Source organism: Pantherophis guttatus, chromosome 8 (assembly GCF_059756535.1).
Source record: "Pantherophis guttatus breed Tessera chromosome 8, ASM5975653v1, whole genome shotgun sequence".
NCBI lineage: Eukaryota > Metazoa > Chordata > Lepidosauria > Squamata > Colubridae > Pantherophis > Pantherophis guttatus.
Window position 1 is genome coordinate 39,017,442 of NC_142070.1, and position 19,747 is coordinate 39,037,188.

A 19,747-nucleotide genomic window follows, 5' to 3' on the forward strand; every position below is an offset into this window, starting at 1 on the left:
TCGCCCCTTCTGTTCAACATTTATGTGAAGATCATCCATGGTTTCGGGGTGAAGTACCATCAGTACCTGATGACACTCAGCTGTACAGCTCCACCCCGGATCACCCCAATGATGCCCTTAAAGTGATGTCCCGGTGCCTGGAGGCCGTACGGATCTGGATGGGGAGAAACAGACTCAGGCTCAACCTATCCAAGACTGAGTGACTGTGGTTCCTGATATAGTCAGTTGGTGCCATCACTGACTATTGGGGGCGAGTCGTTGGCCCCCACGGAGAGGACTCGCAACTTGGGTGTCCTTCTGGACTCACGGCTGTCTTTAGAAGAGCATTTGACGGTTGTGGCAGGGAGGACTTTCTATCAGGTTCGCCTGACTCCCTCAGGCCTTCTTATCAAGGTTGTCTTGCATCATTCTCTATGCAGGTTCCATTCTTGTGATAATTCAGAGGCTTCCTTTTCCAAATCACATGATGAGGAGAATGAGGTTTCCAAAGGATCACAAAAATAGAGTGTTGTGTTTGGGAAGAATGTTTTCAAAGCATCATTCTCTAAATCACATGATTTAAAGAAGGAGTCTTCTGAAGCAGGGGTCACCAATCTTTCGGACCCCAGAGACCACTAAATTCATAATTTTAAATCCCACAGACCACTAATATGATCTGCCTAATGAATGGCTGGGAGGGCGTGGCAAGGTGGTTATGTGACTGTGTGGGCATGGCCAACTCAATGTCACTCACGTCAAGGCGTGCCTTGCCAGCCTCTACTCACCACTCCTCATCTGCCCACCTGGGCTCCTTAGGGCCCCAACAGGAAGCAGGTGCTGGGGCTAAGCAGCCACCATGAGAAAGAGTTGGCAAAACAGCTGGCTCAGTTCAAGTTGGATCTGACCAAGAAGGAGGCTCAGCAGAAGCACCTCACTGAGGACTATGAGCACAGGCTTTCCAAGCAGAGGAAAGACCTGGAGGAGTGCAAGGTCAGGTGCCAGCACCTGGAGGTTCAGCGGGCTAAGTTGGTCAGCCAGTTCCAGGCCATGATGCAGTCCCACTGGAACAAGGCCCTCTGGTTCTTCTCCACCAGCGACGCTTCCCTCCAGTCTTCGCCCAAAGCCCTGCACCAGGAAGCTGAAGCAGACCCCAAGTCAGAATTTCTGCCCTCTCCTGACCTGCACAAAAAGATCCAGAAGGGGGAGACTCTCTGCAGCAACACAAACGTTCATTGCACATATCCGGCCCAGGGGCTGTAGTTTGAGGACCCCTGATTTAGTGCAATATAAAAAATATAAATAATTTTTCTGCGGACCACCAAAATTTTCTCGCGGACCACCAGTGTTCCATGGACCACCAGTTGGTGACTCCTGTTCTGAAGGATTGCAAGAATGGAGCCTTCCACAAAGCAATTAGGACTTCGTGGAATGGTGTTGATGTGCTAGGGCATAAGTGGGGATGAGGTAGCATTTTTCAGTTGCAGTAGCAACCTTGAGGATAAGTAAAGATAAAGACTTGGAGGCAGTGGTACCTGGTTGAGGCTACTGAAGTCCTTAGGCCTCTATTTCAGGCCCAGCATTGGAGCTGCTGCTACTGACAAGTGTCATTGTGAAAGGAGCTCAAAAAAGGTATAGGAAGGAGATAAATGGGGTTGCAGGACCCTCAATTAGGCCAGGTAGGCAGCTGACCCTTCCAGAGATGTGGCAGCTTTGAATGAGCTGCTGGGATATGTGGGCAGCTGAGACTTTCAAGTATGGCTTTGTCATGCTTGGCGTGCACCAGATCTCCCCTACCCCACTGAGACACCACTACATTCCTTAACTGGAACTTTGCTTAATAATCTGCAAAATCACTTAATAATTTCAACTAAATTATGTAAATCGAGTGATCTCTGACCTCCGGACCTTTCGTCGGGCCCTAAAAACTCATCTTTTTCAGTTAGCCGGTCTCTCTTGATTTTATGATTTTATGGTTGGTTTTAAATTTTGATATGGATTTTAAATTGATAAATTTTAAACTATGGGCCAAATTTAATTATTTTAAATCTATTTTTAATCGTATTTATGTATAAATGTTTTTATTTTGGCTGTTCACCGCCCTGAGTCTGAAAGGAGAAGGGCGGTATAGAAATTCGAATAATAAAATAATAAAATAAAAATAAAAGAGGCAGGTTGCTGCTGTTTAGTGAATTGATCATGTGACAACTTGCTTAACTACTGCTTCAGGCAACGAGTGCAATTCCAGTCTCAATTGTAATCCGAAGTTGATGAAGTTAAGGAAATACATGAAATGTACATCAAAATTGTATTACTGTCAACATTATAACCAAAGTCTAAAATATGACAAAGTCATTTAGAGGTTCAAAGACAGTATTAATCAGTAAAAATAATAATAACTTGCTGCAAAATGCAAAGTAAAGAAGGAGAAAACCTGGGGACTTAGTTCCTAAAGAGAGATCATTCTAAAATTTATATGTCATAGCAAGAAAGAAACTTTCTCAACACTGCTTACCATACTTAAAATCAAGATTTTAACATTACTTTAAGAATATATTAAAAATGCTGGATGCATTTAAAAGTCAATTTGTAATCATGTTTTATTTGAAGTAACCGTTGGCCTAGAAAAATATTGAAAGTAGTTATCTATTAATATTTCAACTCAAAATTTATAACAAATGTAAGATAATGCAGATGTGTGTATAAATGCTTGGTATAACTTAAATGTGATTCTAAATAGAAGTGTGCAAAGCAAAAATATGAATTAAAAAAGTTAATTCAGTTTTCTAACAGAAATTCTGATACTTATTTTTGTGATCCACCAGAGAACGCTAAACAAACAAAACAATCAAATTAACTACAGAAAAATAATCTCATGAATTGAAAGGGTAATATTTTGAAGTTCATTCTCACACAGAGAACAACATGACAGATCAGAATATTTTCTAAAAAAGGAACAGATGGTAAAAGGGCTTCTTCCTTCCCTAAACGAAGGCCAAGTAATCTGTTAATGTTAGGTGCACAAAAGGGGAATAAAAGCTTGAATGCTGAATCTATGCATGGGGTTTGTGCTTGGAATACTGTAGTTGTATGAATCTTTAGTTATGACTTATGAAAAATTCATGCAAGCTTTTTTTGTTTTTTAATTTTTATTACTTTTAAGGCCATGACAAAAAAGAAAAACCCAAACACACAGATGATGATAAAAATCCATATATAATCAAGGAAAAGAAAAGGAAAAAATATAAAAGAAGCTTTTGAAAAAGTGAAAAGAGAAAAAAATGAAAAAGGATTTGAGCAGTAAAAAATTACATGTTTATATATAGTTATCTAATGCAATTATTATCCAAGTACATATATATTTGTAATAATTTATATAGCTATCATATTTTAAGCTACTATATGTTTGTAAAAAAATATATTTCATTATACTTGTCCATACAAAGTCTATATATAGACAATCCATTCAGTATTTATCTTTCCAATGTAGCATTGCCAGTCTTTGGATATATTAAGAGCACAGAAATTCATTTCAGTTGTCTGGTTGTCAGATTCCAAGTACTAGGTATGTAATTCAAGAGAACACTATAATCTGAAATTTTAGCTTTTGTCACAAAAGCTACATTTATATAATCCACTACCAAAACTTAATAAGTCAGGACCTTGTAAAAATGTGTATTACATCTCCAATAAAATGCAATTTTGACAGTCTTTCTCTATACCAACATAATGGAGTCCAATAAATTCTAAATATTATTTCTTATATAAATCATAATTTGACACATTGGCACTCTTGCGAATTCATGCAAGATTCCACGAAAGAGAATATTTGTAGTTTAGGGTTGAAATGAAATGCAAGATTGCTTAATTGGTTTCAGTCTGTCTGCCAATAGAAGTTTGACAGATAAAATGGATTTTGTAGTTTCTAAACTCTAACTCTGGGGAGATATTCTTAAAATAGAAAGAATCCTTACTGAGTCCAGCAGACTACATTTTATACTTCTATTCTGGCTTATTTTTACAAGCAACAATATTTGCCAACAATAACCTCTTTCTTTACTAAAATCAAGAAGAACAAGAAGAAATTGATCATTTTTAATTTTGATAATAAAGTGATTATATCTTGAGCCTTAACTGCAAATCACAATTAGGATACTCTTTGAATTAACTGCTACTTATCATGCAGTATTTAGTTCAATAAGGTAAATCAATAGCTGTGTGAGGAAGCCTCATGTGTGGTGATACTTACCCTGGGTCCTGCTCATCATTTTGATGTTGTTGACCCTGTGAACACCACTGATCATCCCAGTCTGCCTTGCTGAGGGTTTTACCTTCTGGAGCTTCATGGTTCTGGTTAGATGAAATGAAGCAGATTGTAGAACTGTGTTGCTTCACTTTAACAAAGAATCAAAACAGGCTGTCCTAACAGCTACTCTGGTCAACTGTTGATATGAAGAATATGAACTAGTAGGCCAGGACCAGAATTTTATTTGAAGGCTTAGCTTAGATAGAATCCTTCACTAAAATTCAAAGGATATGTACTCAGCTATTCTGTTTATAACTGTAGAAAATCAGCACCCACCCACCCACCCTCCTAGAGAATGAAATATTTTGGGGAATATTAAAAAAAGGCAGGATAGAATATTTATCTTAAAGGAAAAATGGGAAAAAATCTTAAGGAGGCAGAAACCAGCCCCAGTCTCCTCGCCCCAAGCAGAAACTGAGGAGGCCACCTTTTAGAAGTGCAGATTTGGTAATCCATTCAGAAAGACTGGGTCAGATAGAAACTTCAGATAAGCAACACAATTAGGCAAGCCAAAGATTGACAAGATTAGCTCAGAGAAAAGATTTGCATTCCTCCCTTTGCCTATAGAGCCAGCCATGACCCCTACATGACCCCATAGGAATCAAGATTATAAAAAAACCTCACTCACTCTCAACTCCATTTTGTTAGCTGTCCCAGAACTGCACGCTGTGTGTGTGTTGATTCTGTATATCAATAAACGGACCTTTCTTTCTTAAGCAGCCTCCATTTTATTCCCAGCTTGGAACTGGACCTGGATTTTTCTTCCAACATAACCCTATTCCTAAACTCAAAGAGTAGAGGTAAGAATACAAACTGTACTAACAAAGATTACATAAATGGTTTTTACTTTTCAACAGTCAGTATTCGGTTTTCATATTAATCCACATGCTTGGTTTTTATTTTTATTATGGCATTTATCTTCTGCTTTTTCTCTGAGAGTTGAAGAGGCATGTGTGGAGTTTTCCCTCATTTTATTCCTGCAAAAACAGACTTGTGAAGTCAGCTCAGGTAAGAGAGAAAGTGACTGGCCAAAGTCCTTAAAGTAGCTTCATTTCCAGGCAATTTATCCAGGGAGATGAGCAAGCTGCAGTGCCAGAAAGCCTTACATTTACCCGAGCACATTTTATTAAATGGATTGACTGTGCAGCTGGGAGGAAAAAGTTATGCTACGAGTGTACAAAAAGTATGCAGCACTGAGTAGTATTCTGTTTAAAGTGAATCTAAAGACTGATCGTTACCTCTGAGTTATATGGGAAGGAAATGACTGAAAACCGCAGAAATGAACAGCTTCCCTTACCCTTTGACTAATTCCCCCTCTTAACAAACAAGCATTTGTTGTGCTGGAAGGTATGGGGCTTTCCTTATTAAAAGTTAATGTGCACTGACGTAAGCTGAGGTTGTGCTAATAATAAGAGAAATGGAAGTGGATTTAACAAACGGCAAATATTTTCCCTAAATAAAAAAATTAAATATCAAGACCTAGTAATAGAAAACATGCAAATTGTCTGTATACAAGTGTGTTTAACAAGTCAGACACTTTAATTTGTGATTCACATGCTAAGATTGGCCTACTCCTTTAGACCTATGTTATCCTGGATTGTATTCTAGGTCTTCTATAGTTACCAAGTATTAGAGAACTTACATGATTGATTGGTGATGACTCTTAGCAACATATAAATTTTGTCCATGACAAACTGTCTATTATTAAACTATCTGTTTCTGAATTACTGAATTTGCATCTGACTTGAGAAAGTTGTAGCTCTCTTCAGCTGCAACTTCTAGCAAACCCAGCTAGTGCATGGTGAGATAAAGTGCATAGTGGGAATTGTAGGTATTTATAGGAGAGGATGAGCTTATTTTTAGTCTACAATTGCTGCTTGTGATTCTTCAGGTATTAGACAAATATAGTATTCATAGCTAAGGACTGAAACTGGGACACTTTATATGCAAAATTCAAACTTTGCTATTGAGACAACTTTTTTGCCCCACAATCCACCCCAATGTCACTTACAGGTGACATGGATAATTCCACCCTACAAGGACAATGAGACTTTCTAGCCAATCTTTTTAGTTAATGATTAATGTAATAATTAATTGGAGCATCTAGTTTTATATACCATATTTTTTGCACTATAAGACATACTTCCCCCCCCAAAAAGTGGGTGGAAATATCTGCATTTTATAGAGTGAATATTGCGGCGGGGGGGAGGGGGTTGGTGCAGCTTCGGTATTTGCCGCCTGTCACCACCACCGCCTATCACCGCTGCCACTGTTTGCTGCCATTGGGGAATGCTGGAGCCTTCGCTGCTGAGAAGCTGATTGGTGTTGGATCAGCCTCCTGGAATACTAACTGCTCTAGGGGTGGTGATAGGCGGCGGTGGTGATCCCCATTGCCTAGAACAGCTGATCGGCAGTATTCCAGGAGGCCAATCCAACCGCCAATCAGCTGCTCAGCAGTAAAGGCTCCAGTGTATCCTGCCGGCGGCAGCAGCTCAGCTCAGTTGACTGGTGATGGCGCAATGGAGCAGAGCCCTGATGAGCCACATGCTGGGGCTGTGAATTAGTGCTGAAGCTGACCAGGCTGTTTGGTGTTTGCTGCAAGGACGCAGATGAATACCAGATGGATGCTAGGAGGCAGAGACAGATTTTTTTTCTTGTTTTCCTTTTCTAAAGCTAATGTGCATCTTATGGTCTGGTGCATCTTATACGTTAATTGCTTGACAATTGATATTATTTGCTCTTCAGATATCTTTCAGTGCAACATTGTTACTCTATTTATTATGCAACCTGCATTATTTGTACTTGGATGGATAATGAATATAAGAAAAGCCTGTTTTGTAACAAAGGATATGAATGTTAATTAGATATATTTTATTGTTGTTGGATACATTGAATTTTCATTAGACAATGTATTAAAAACCATATCTTACCAGTAAAACCTTATATGATTTTATTGGATTTTTACTGTATCAATCTTTGGTAATGCAATAAGAGTTCTTTCAAAAATGTATTATCTTCATTGTAGCTATTAGAAAACATTAAAACATATTTTGGATCTGCCATGTAGAGAAAGGAATAACTTGTATTTGCATGTTCATGTGGGTGACGTAAAAATTTTAATACACATTTCTGCATGATAGCTTATAATATGAATATATACTAATTAACAAAGGATGGGTTTCTTTTAAAGTTTCTTTAATTAACAAGCAGCTTTTAATACTAATGGGAAGACACTTGATTTATATATTATATGCCACCAAATTGGTGGTGATTTAGGCACAATGTATCCCAATGGTGAAGGGATCAGCACTATTAGTGAATCTGTCCATTGTGCTGCTGTCCTCCTTTTTTTCTTGGAAAGACAGCTAGACTATTTCATTTCCTGTTCTAGCTACTAGAAAATCAGATATGGTTGATATATGATGCCACTGGAAGATGGTGAAATCCGTGCTGTAAAAAGGAAAATGCCATATAAGTGTATAAGAATAGAGATCAACCTTTTAAACATTTAGAGGCAATAGAATAATGATATATATATACTTGCCGATATTTTTAGTACTCCAAATGCTTGTAAATAAGTGACTCGTGTGCTATTTAAATGTGACAATCCATTAATTTCAGAAAGGAAGCAGAATTATTTGTTTTTTACCATTTTCTCTTGCTTTAGCTGTGGTTCTTGTTTCCTGTCAGTCTTTAGCACTTAATTTAATCTTTAGCTCCAATAATTGTATGAGCAATAGCCAAGATATCATGCAAGTCCTGTTCCCATTAAAAAGGGAACATGTGAGAAAAACATCACAATGAGATCAATAATGAATTCATTTTTATAGTCTTCTCAAGTCTATAAGAAGTATCGTAACCATTTCTGCCTGAAGTGCTTTAATTTCACAAGCAAGAATGGAAAGAGAAACACTGGGAAAGTTTTTATCCCTGTATTTAGTTAATGCTTGTTCAGCAATTGCTAATATTATTTTGACATTAAGATATGATTACTGGACAAAGAATTGACCCAAATCTTCTAGGATCATGATGGCAAACCTATGGCATGCGTGCCACAGATGGCATGCGTAGCCATATCGGTGGGCACGTGAGCTCGGCCACCTGATTTTGGGGCCTTCTGGGCCCATCAGATTGTTTCCTGCCTCCAGAGGGCCTCGGGTGGAGATGGGGAAGGCCCGTTTTTCTCTAACACCTGGGAAAGGCGAAAACGGCCTTCCTCACCCCCTGGAGGTCCTCCAGAGGCCAAAAACAGCCCCTTTGCCAACTTCCTGTGGGACCGGAAGGCCTGTTTTTTGCTGTCCCCAGCCTCCAGAGCCTCTCTAGGAGTCTGGAGAGAGCTAAAACGGCCTTCCCCCCCCCAGAGGTACTCTGGAGGCTGAAAATGGCCCGTTTGTCAACTTCTGGTGCCTCTGGGGGGGGGAAGGTGAGAGAAAAAAATGAGCCTACCAGACCATCGCGTGCCAGGAGTCGGGGGTGCGCATGGGGTGGACACATAGAATTATGGATGTGGGCACGTACACACATGACCCTCCCGCCCCGGCACGCGATGGCAAAATGGTTAGCCATCACTGCTCTAGGGCCAACTGAACACACTGTGGGCTTGCCGAATGATTTAGTTTTCCTCATGTTATTTCAGATTGGTATCACAGTTATACTGCTATGCAGGTAAGCCACTAAACTACATGAAAATAAGTGAAGCCTGGAGTTTACAACAGTTGGAGAAGTCTCATGAAACACTGCCATTTTTTCTGGCAGTATAATATTTCCACAATACCTGCATTTAGGTTAACCTATTACTTGTGACCTAAATGTCACTTGCTGCCTGTTAAATTTTGCACTATGGAGGGATTCCTGTAAATGATGTGATTTTCTTTTGCTCTAGTATGAGGCTAGGCAAGTTAGTGAAGTGACACCATCCATTCCTGTCTTATTTTGATTGATGATTAGTGAGCTAAATGGGAATAATTAGTGTCCCCCTCCCACACACTGTATATGTACACATCAACTGTCCCTGTCAGGGTTCCCTTTAGAGGTAGAAAATGACAGTTTCAGAATGCCCAGCCAACACATCTAGGAAAGCTGCTTGGGCAGGTTGACATATATATAATATTATTCATTTTTAATCCATGTTTTAAAAATCCCCAAATCTTCACATTACCAATATTAGTCTTAGAAATCAAATTGCATCAGTAATTAAGAAGCTTGCAATATTATTGCATGTAAAAAAGCAATGTTATTCATTGATTTAAAGCAAGTTGACCACATCCTCTGGCTAAGAAAATGTTCATAGCAGTAGTCCAATACAATCATGAACAAATAAGCCTGCATAATACTATCCTAGGGTTGTCCCAGGGCACTCTTGCACTCCTGTAAACAAAAGTCTTTTCCTTGAAGACTAGTGTACGGTAGTTTATTATATGACTAAATCATCTACACTAAAAAGCACTAAATGATCTTATGGCAACATTTTTTCAGTGATGTCTATAGAGTGCATTCCATAGTGATCCTGGGGAATCTTCAAAAATACTCTGCCTTGTGGAATAATTATCAGTTCTTGAATAAAGTATTAGGGGGTGGAGTGGGGGTGAGTCTCTGTGCATTTGACTATATCGTTTCTGTGTTTAATGGCCAATCTCTTAGATGTGGCTTCTAAGGTGGGAAAGCTTCTCCAGCACAGGCTGCAGAAATTGAGGGTAGCCAGGAGAAAGGGAAGAGGAACAGCAAGTCTCAAAGAACCAAAAGTCTTTCTTTACACCTCAGTCACTTCAAATGTTCTTTTCCCTTGAGACAAATGTGTGCAGCAGTCAAATTTTCCTTAGCCTTTATATTTTCAGCCTACCATATTTCAGCTACCATAAAAATCTGGATAATCACTATATGATACAAGAACCAGTTTGGTCTCGTAGTTAAGGTACCAGACTAGAAAATAGAAGGCTGTGAGTTCTGGCTTAGGCATGAAAGCCAGCTGGGTGAACTTGGGCGAGTCTTCTCTCTCACCTTACAGGGTGTGGCTAGATGCGTTGGACATCTTGAGTTGTCTCTAAAAAACAATAAAGAGGGGATTCAACTAAAAAAATAAAAGGAAAGAAATAAAATATGGCATTGAAGAAGCTGCCATCTTGTCATCATTTAGCAATATCATACTGCCCCATGTTAGAAGACAACAAGCTTTCTTTTGACTATGGCCAAGAATGCTGAACAACAAGGCTCTCCCTATTCACCAGGACAATGCACAGCCCATCACAGGATTGAAATCCTGTAGGCCAGCATGGAAAACAGCTATTTGCTTAACATCTATTCATTTTAACCCTGACAATGCCTGGAAAGAGGAATAGCGATAGCAATAGCACTTAGACTCATATACCTCTTCATAGTGCTTTACAGCATTCTCTAAGCAATTTACACTGTCACAGTGGTGGGTTCCTCCTGGTTTAGCCCGGTTCGGCCGAGCCGGTAGCGGTGATGATATGATGTCACTGAACCGGTTCTGCCCCCCATCCCCCTGCCCCCCGCGTTATTCTTACCTTTTATTTGGCCCCACCCCCAATGTATTGCTGCCTCCTGAGTCCCAGCTGATTGGCTAGAGGGGAAAAAACTGTTTAAACTCTTGCCATGGGGCTTCAAAGGGCCACCCTACAGCTAATCAGTGTTAAAAGAAAACAAATGAGTAGATCAGTGATTCCCAAAGTGGGCGGTACCACCCCCTAGGGAGCGGTGGGATGCCTTAGGGGAGCAGTAAGAGGCAAGGGGGGCAGCAGGGGGAGCACTAGAGGCAAAAGGTGGCGGCAGGGAGGCGTTAAGTGGCAAGGAGGGTGGCCCTCACCCTTTGGCCTGTGCAGTTATCTCCTTGCAAGCAAACAGCAAGAAAAAACAACAACTTTCAGCTTCAGCATAGGCTAATTAGCCAGTTGATTAGATCGGCCTCCCGACTCTCAGCTGATTTGCTCTCAGCTGTTTTGCGCAGGACTCTGCTGCTTGCTGCAAAGATTGCTGGAGCAGATTTTTTTTCCCCCTAGCTATCCTGAAAAACAAAACTGAAAGTAAAGCAGGCTGTTGACTTTGCTGTTTGCTGCAACGTTGGAAAATTAGGCAGAGGCAGATTTCTTTTCTTTTTCCTCACCAAAAAAGGTAGGTGCAAAAAAGGGAAATTTAGGGCAAAAGAGGAGAGTTCAAAATTTTAAAACACAAAAGAAAAAAAGCTCTATTTAACTAGGGAATTGTAATAATTGAGATACTATTAATTGTATATTGTGTTGAAAGCAGAAATGGTTAAGTTGTGGTTTGGAGGAATATATGGGGGAAATTATTTGGTTTATTATTATTGGTAAATATAATTAATTGATTTGTAAGAAATTGGATTGCATGGAAATAATTGGAATATTCATGTTCATATTGATTAATATACAAAAAAGATAGTTATATAACTAATTGATTTATAGTAAAATGTTGAATTTGTATTAAACAACTGTAATATTACATAATTAACCAATGCGAGAATGGATATAAAAATAGATGACAATGGGAAGGGGTATAATATAGAATGGAAGAGAAAAAATGAATTTGATTAAGATTAGAGATGAGGATGAAGGGTAATATTGGTTTTTTAAAAAAATAGATAAGGAATAAATATGGCAAAAAGGAAATATAGAAATTGTAAATTTAATTGAAATGACTAAACACTGTTTAAATTTGTGAACCGGCCAAATACTCTGTTCAAAGAAAATACATTGTATGTTTGTATGTGTGTTTCTAATTATTGCTATTTATTCTTATTTGTTCTCTTTTATTCTTTAAAGTTTAACAATTCATTCTTTATCTTAATATCTTTATATTTGTTTGGGGTTGGCTTTCTTCCCTTTCATCTTTTCTTTTGTACAGCAATCTTTCTCCTCAAATCTACCACCTCTCTCTTTTCTTTCCTTCTTACTTTCTCTTCCCCCCCTCTTCTTCTCCTCCCTACTTCCTCTTCCTTTCTCCTTCTCCTCCTCTCTTCCTCCCTCTCTTACCCTCACTCCTACTCTAATTTGCCTTCCCTTCCTTCATCCCTTCTCTTCCTTCCCTCTCTCTCCTTCCTTCTTCCATCTCTCTTTTCCTTCCTTCATCCCTCTCTATTGCTGTATTCATTTTCAATTTTATATTTTCTTACTTACTTGTGGGACAGAAACCAGCTCTCAGCCGTCCTTGTGACTTCTTGAAAAGCATTCCCCCCCCACATGCTCCACCGCCTTAGGAAGCAGGGGAGAGCTGCAGGTTGACCCCAAAGGGGCTGGGGCTACTGGTCTACCAGTTTAAAGCCTGGTAGACCAGTACCTTTGCTAAATCCTAAAGAATTGTCACATGATCATCAAGCTACATCCACAAAATAAGCCACACCCACAGAACCGGTAGTAAAAAAATTTAGAACCCACCCCTGCACTGTCAGCATATTGCACCCAACAATCTGGGTCCTTATTTACCAATCACAGAAGGATGGAAGGCTGAGGTAACCTTGAGCTGGTCAGGATCGAACTCATGGCAGAGGTCAGAGTCAGCCTGCAATATTACATTCTAACCACTGAGCCATCATGGCTCAAGGTTAGTGCAAGGTGCTTTCTTGTGGCCTGACCATTAGTGTTCCCTCTACCAAGTCCTCTGGTCTGAACTGCCTCACTCTGTCTGGTTGAAATTGAACAGAATGAGGTGTGATCCTGGAAAAAATGCCTTTGTCGTATATCAGTGGGAATGGAAAGATTCCCCTTGTGATAGTAGTGCTAATATGCAAACTATTAAACATATTGTGCAAGCTTGCTCACAACATGCATTGTCTGGTTCCCTAGAAGATCTACACAAAGCAATTTTTATTTTATTTATTTTTATTTTTATTTATTTTTATATGCCGCCCTTCTCTGGAGACTCAGGGCGGTTTACAATGCGTTAAGCAATAGCCTTCATACTTTTGTATATTTTATACAAAGTCAGTTTATTGCCCCACAAACCGGGTCCTCATTTTACCCACCTTAGAAAGGAAGGAAGGCTGAGTTGACCTTGAGCCTGGTGAGAATTGAACTCGCAGTAATTGCAGACAGCTGGATGTTAAATGCTGCCTTAGTAGGAGGCATTAGCCTCCTACGCCACTCAGGCTCCTGAATCCCAGAATAGATCACCTGGATAGTTGAATTGGACATGTAATTATAAGGCCACTGCCATACCCCTGTAGAGGTTTTGTATATAATTACATTGATTGTGCATATTCGTTGCTTCTCTTCTGTCATGTTTTCATCATATACTAATAAATAGTAATAATAATGGGTGGGCAGAGCTCTGGTTTTCCTAAACAAAGGTCCAGAATAAGAATGATTCAAATGTTCATATCCCAGTATAGTAAAGACAGGCCAGGACATTATTTAGAAAGTACTAATTTTCTTCCAATATGTATATCCGTGTATGGACAACTATGTAAGACTGAATGTGTGTGCAGTTTTTCTAGAATTTTTGGTGAAATAACTTGCATTGATTGGATCATATCTCACAGCAGTGACTTTGGATGACATGCAGGGAAAGTGCAAGTAAAAACCCAACAATTAAAAATAATGACTAGCAGTTTGGGCAAATAACACAGTCCAATAATAAAAATGCATCACCAACAAGTTAGCCTAAGCTCCTGGACTAAACGCCTGGCAAATCATCCAAGTCTTCAAAGTTCTAAAGACTCTGAAGTTCAGGGCTTTTCCAGGCGGCCTATCCATTTACTTATAAAGGGAACATTGGTGTGTTTTCCTGAAATGAAATGGCTTCTTACTATATGCCCATTGGCATTATTTTACTTATAGTACAAGGATTCCCTCATAATCATTTATCTGATCCAATGATATTAAATTTATTCTGATTTACCTTCCTATTGATACAAACAGAAAGGTTTTTATACCTTTTCACATTAATAGGTGCATCTGACTGTTGAATAATCCACTATTACTAAAACAATATTTTTTAAAAATTTTTTAGCTTTATTGATTAGCATATAGGCCATATCAAAGCACAAGGTTCAAACACATATCGCCAATAAAAAACTAAATTTCTGACTGATTTTGTTGGGGCTCTATTTTATAGCACCTTATAGAAATCTACCAATTACTGAAGAAAGAGAAGAAGCTTTATCCCATTAATAACTTCTGGTGGAGGTATTAGGAGAGTTATTTGATTAAAAAAAGTGTTGGTGAATGTAAATAAGGACTTTCCTAGCAGCCCTAATCAAGCCCATGGTTATTATCAAGCACTGTAAAGTCATATTTTTGTAAAATAAAAAGAAAGAAAGAAAAAGAAACCAATCTTAAGGAAGAGGCTGGTATCTCCTACAATGTAAAAAATAGAATTCTTTATTGGCCAAGTGTGATTGGACACACAAGGAATTTGTCTTTGGTGTATATGCTTTCAGTGTACATAAGGAGAATAAAATACATTCATCAAGAATAAAAAGATACAGCACTTAGTGATAGTCAAGGTTATAATTAGTTATCAAATCGTACTAGGAAACAAGTAAAAACAATATAAATTGAAAGATACAAGCACATGGTTATATTATATAAATAAATGTTACTTCATGATTCTTGTGGAAACAAAAATAATTCACGTCTTAAAAAGCTATGTGAAAGAAAGAAAGAATTCAACATTTAGAGAAATCACTAATCTTTTACAACAAAGCATGGTGTACATTTCTTGAAATGATTCGATGACTTACTCAATTTTACTGTAAACACTATATACTGCTTTAAGGCCGTATTGGGTGGGCTCCCATTCTTGATCAACCTATTTTCCACCACAGAGGACATTTATTTCTCCCACGAAGGTCCCTTCAGATGAGGGGGAAGAAATATTTTGTTTTTTTTCCACGATCTATTACTTTGAATAATGTGAGGGAATCCTTTCTGTGCTTTCACTTTGAATACTTTCTATTTAAACTACGTAGGTTGTGATTCTGTGTGATATGATTAAGCAGCTTTTTTTCCTGTGAATATTTTAAAACTGGATTTCCCTGAACATGACCTTTTGAGAGATATATGTATATGTGTGATTTGTGATAAGGGCTACAGTTATCTAAGAGCACAAACTCTGCATCTAGATAATGGTGAGTACTGCAGCTGTTCTTTATTTCTTTTACTGGCTGAATTAGCCAAAATTTTGCTTTTACACTGAATGTTTTCAAGAAACAACATATCTTTATTTTGATACAAAAATGGCTTATTTTTTATTACTTTTTAATGCAATTCACTGATAATCAAAATAATATAGCTTCAAAAGTACCTTCAGAAGTGCAAGTGGTCATGAAAAAGTGTCCCAAAACTGATTCTACTAGGGAAAACTATTTGCAGGAAATGTGTGTGTTAGACAGAATTGTAGACAAACATTGCTTAAGCAAACGTACACTAAAATATATACATATCATATTATGATTTTTAAGAAAATAAATCAAACAAACCCAATAAGTCCAACAAATCAAATACGACTTACTGGCAAACATGGATAGTTTAGAAAACCTAACAATTAGGTTTTTGCTTTTCTCTTACAGAGTCCAAAATATAGCATTCCAAGCTTATGGCTCTCCAATGTCTGCTTTAGATAATGACACTGCAACCATAGAGAAGAAAATATCATTCTGTGTCTGAATGAAAAGTTGGGGTATAAATGACACCAAGTACAATACAGAATAAAATGCATTCAACATTTGGGGAACTAATCAATGTAATATGCAGAACTTCACATTGTAATCTCATATTGTTTAGTCTGGGACATAGCATTATAAACTGACTGTAATTCTATGTGGGATAGTGGTTACTTTTTAAAGTTTAAAACTATAGCATATATCTACATTTGAAAATTTATGTTGGAATCAAAAAGAGCTTGTTTAGAGTTAGGAAGATAACCAAGATAACTGTTTTGTTTTTATATAATTGTCAGAATCATAAGTTAGCTCAAATGTAACTTTGTGGATTTTACAGTTTGTGGATATTAAGTATTATCTTAAATTAGGTCTTTTTAATGGAATTTGTTTGCTTTTTCTATCTAGCTATCTTTACAAATATATATTCAGATTTATTAATATTAATATTAGTATTTTAATGTAATATTGTAGGACTGGGCAGGCTGAAATGTATGAAATAGTGGATAAAGCAAAAGCATAGATCATATAATTATCTTAACTCTTCTGTTGTACAGCTTAACAGTAATTATTATAATTCTGAATTATGATGCATGAATGAAGAATTTATCCATGCAGTAAAATTTTTCTATAATGAGTCTGAGGTATGGAAACTAAACTGATAACACAGTTATTCCCTTTTGTATTTTCAAAATGTTGTTGTGAAGATAAAAATGTCACTTGATTTGCTTTAACCTCCTAAGAGACTTTTTTTGCGGGAAGTAATGATATGTACTTCTCATATGTGCTCTGAAATGTTTGTTTGCTATAGATAATAAATATGAAGCAAGATACGATTATTCAGAAATAAGATGAGTGTACAAAATTTGTCTCCCAAGATATGATTATGGCTCAGAGACATGAAAATATTTTAGGCCAAAAATAGATTGGCTTAATATTTTTTTTAGTTTTCATGGCATTTAAATTTTTTTTTGGAAAATTACCAATTATAGAAATTTAATTAAGGATATATATATCCTACATTTAAGTACAGTTCAGATTTGATAAGGGCCAGACTTGTTTTATGCCATAGATTCATGATTTAGAACTGTAGAAAATTCACTAAGTAGCTCTTGTTAACTCCATTTCTTACGATCTAGATAAGAATTGTTCATGATCAGTACTACAATATTTATAAAAGGACCATTACTTTAACCCATTTCAATGACCTTTCATCAACAAGGCCCCTTCCCTTATGGTGTTTAGAAATTTTGTTAAGTCTTGACTGTTTAAAACAGGAGTCTTCAACCTTGGCAACTTTAAGACTTGTGGATTTCAACTCCCAGAATTGGGAGAAACTCTGGGAGTTGAAGTCCACAAGTCTTAAAGTTGCCAAGGTTGGAGACCCCTGATTTAAAATATCCTAAGAAGAAAAAATGATCTTTGGGCCCTGGCAGCAGAATTTATTTTTAATTTGAGTTTATTTATTTATTAAACAAATTTATATAGCCATCTAATTTACACATAGGTAACTCCAAGTGGCTTACAACATTTAAAAAATTTAAATGGTTTTATTCATAACACATATAATATACATATGTGATTCATACTATTACGCAATTTTATGTATTTGTTTGTGTATTTTGGTTTTTTTCAACCCAAGTTATACAGGACAAATTGTTTATTCACATTGTGATCGAAGCAGCATATATATTCTGCAAAATACATACACATCACTGGCTGAAAAATAGTGTGTTATATCCATCTCAGGGATGAATGTATAATGATAGCAGCATTTATATTTATTAAATTATTACATATTGTGGATAATAGTATTATTTCATTAAACATGTTTTGTTGCAACTTTTAACTTGTGTTAACTTCCTGTCTCTTCTTTCCTAGGAAGATAACTCGCAGGTTAAAACCAGATGTGAAAGCCTGAAAAAGAAATTTGTAGATATGCATAACAGTCAGTCCTCTGATTCGGAAAGGTATTACATTTTGTTAAATGTTGCCCATTTATTACCTACAATCTGTCCAGCTACAGTCATTGTGAATGAAATGGATGAAGTACGAACACTGGAAAGACAAGTCATTCATGCTAGTTATCTAATATGTAATCTATTCCAATCCAAGCTTTCCTGGAAGCAATTTCCCATAAATCCACTGGAATTTACCTCTGGATCAGGCTTCAGTTAGGTCAAGGATATTGTTTGAGGCTGAGTAGAAAAGCACTCATAGTCTTCAGGGCCTTCTATTCTCTTTCTTTTGCTGTCTCAATAGTATTAATCTGCCTTTAGCTAATGCTGCAAATACAGAACATGTATTGCTGTACAGGCCTAGTACTATATAGGAGAATTTTACTTGGAGGCCCAACAAAAGATAGAAAATGCTCTTGAGTTATCAGGCGATTTGGGTTTGTAATGATCATGCTGGATCAAGTTGCTGAAGGTTGAGCCATCTCTTGAGTATAAAAAGATGATATAGTAGCTGCTATATACAATGAAGAAAAGTTTAAAAAAAGTTTATTTAGTTCAATTTATTTATTTAGTTCAATTTATATGCCGCCTTTCTCCGGAGACTCAGGGCGACTCAGTTTTTTATTAATTATCTTATATTTGCAACCTATTTGAGATGGAATACTTGTGCTAGAATGTCATATTAGTCTTATCTTAATCAGTGAAGATTTCTAATTACTGAGTGGTTGTTCAAAGATTTTCAAGGCTTTTGGGTACACCAAATGTTGCCTTGATATTAAGCATTTACTCTTTTATTATAATTGAGCAGACACAGGTGCAGATTTTGCTAATTATTGGGGCATTCTAATTTTTTTCACCCAAACCAGATGTTTCCATGCTAAGTATGACTTTTTTTTGTTTTAGTTTTGTTATTTCTATGGTTCCAAAAAATTAAGTAGAAGCTATTAGAAAACAATTGGTTCTATTCACATTTAACAAAATTTAGTTTTCCAGATGTGTCATTTCACAAACAGCTGCCAGCTATTATTTTGTCCTTTAAAATGCCATTCCTTTTTCATATGGGAAACAGAAGCACCAGGACATTTATGGGGTAACGGGCAGATGTTTTGATTGAATTAGAATGGAAGAAAGTGGTGCTTTTCTTTCTTACCCAATTTACATGTCTATATATATTATTTAAATCTATATTTATCTACATTATGCCATAGCATCCTTTTCTAAAGAAGAAATGATGATTATCTTCATAGCAACCTATGCATATTTTTGAATAATTTCAGAAAAAGCTCCATCTAATTGGTGACTGCATCTATGCAGTTTTCTTATAAACATTTTGTTTGCTGTTGCTGTCTTCAGTGCATATTTGCCAGCATCTCATTTTAGCTAATAGTCATAGGAATTCCAGAATATGTCCCATCAAAACACTAAATAGGCTGACCCTTACGTTCTGAGGTCAGCTAGGTGCTATAATGGTTGAGGCAAACAAAAGTTAGACAATACAAATCGTTTTCTTGTGGTGGAGTTTTCAATTTGTTTTCCAGGTCTGCATATATGTTCATATGCCTTTGGAACCTGGTGCTATCAATAAATGTTAAGGACATGTTAACTGGAAATTATGGGAGATGTTAATCAAATATATGTGTAGGTTATCACATTGGATAAGGCCAGACTACAATAACAGAAAGACAGTAATGCTATACCTTTTTTCAAAATACCTTTGATAAAAAAAATATTCTCAGTCTCAAATTCTTTGCAAAGAGCTCACGTGTATGTTAGATATGCCAGTTGATGTACAGAGAGTCCTCAATGTATGACCACAATTGAGTCCAACATTTTTGTTTTAAGCGAGACAATTGTTAAGTGAGTTTTGCCCCATTT

General features: G+C 37.1%; 1 protein-coding gene across 1 annotated transcript in view; it reads left to right on the forward strand.

The window, feature by feature from the left end:
* Positions 1-4,778: 4,778 nt before the first annotated feature.
* The window catches only part of TNIP3 (TNFAIP3 interacting protein 3), a 71,492-nt gene continuing 56,523 nt past the window's right edge, over positions 4,779-19,747 (forward strand). The window contains exons 1-2 of the mRNA XM_060686451.2: positions 4,779-5,082; positions 17,796-17,884. Of these exons, the coding sequence (XP_060542434.2) occupies positions 17,853-17,884 (32 nt within the window). The 5' untranslated portion in view covers positions 4,779-5,082; positions 17,796-17,852. The remainder of the gene's footprint in view (positions 5,083-17,795; positions 17,885-19,747) is intronic.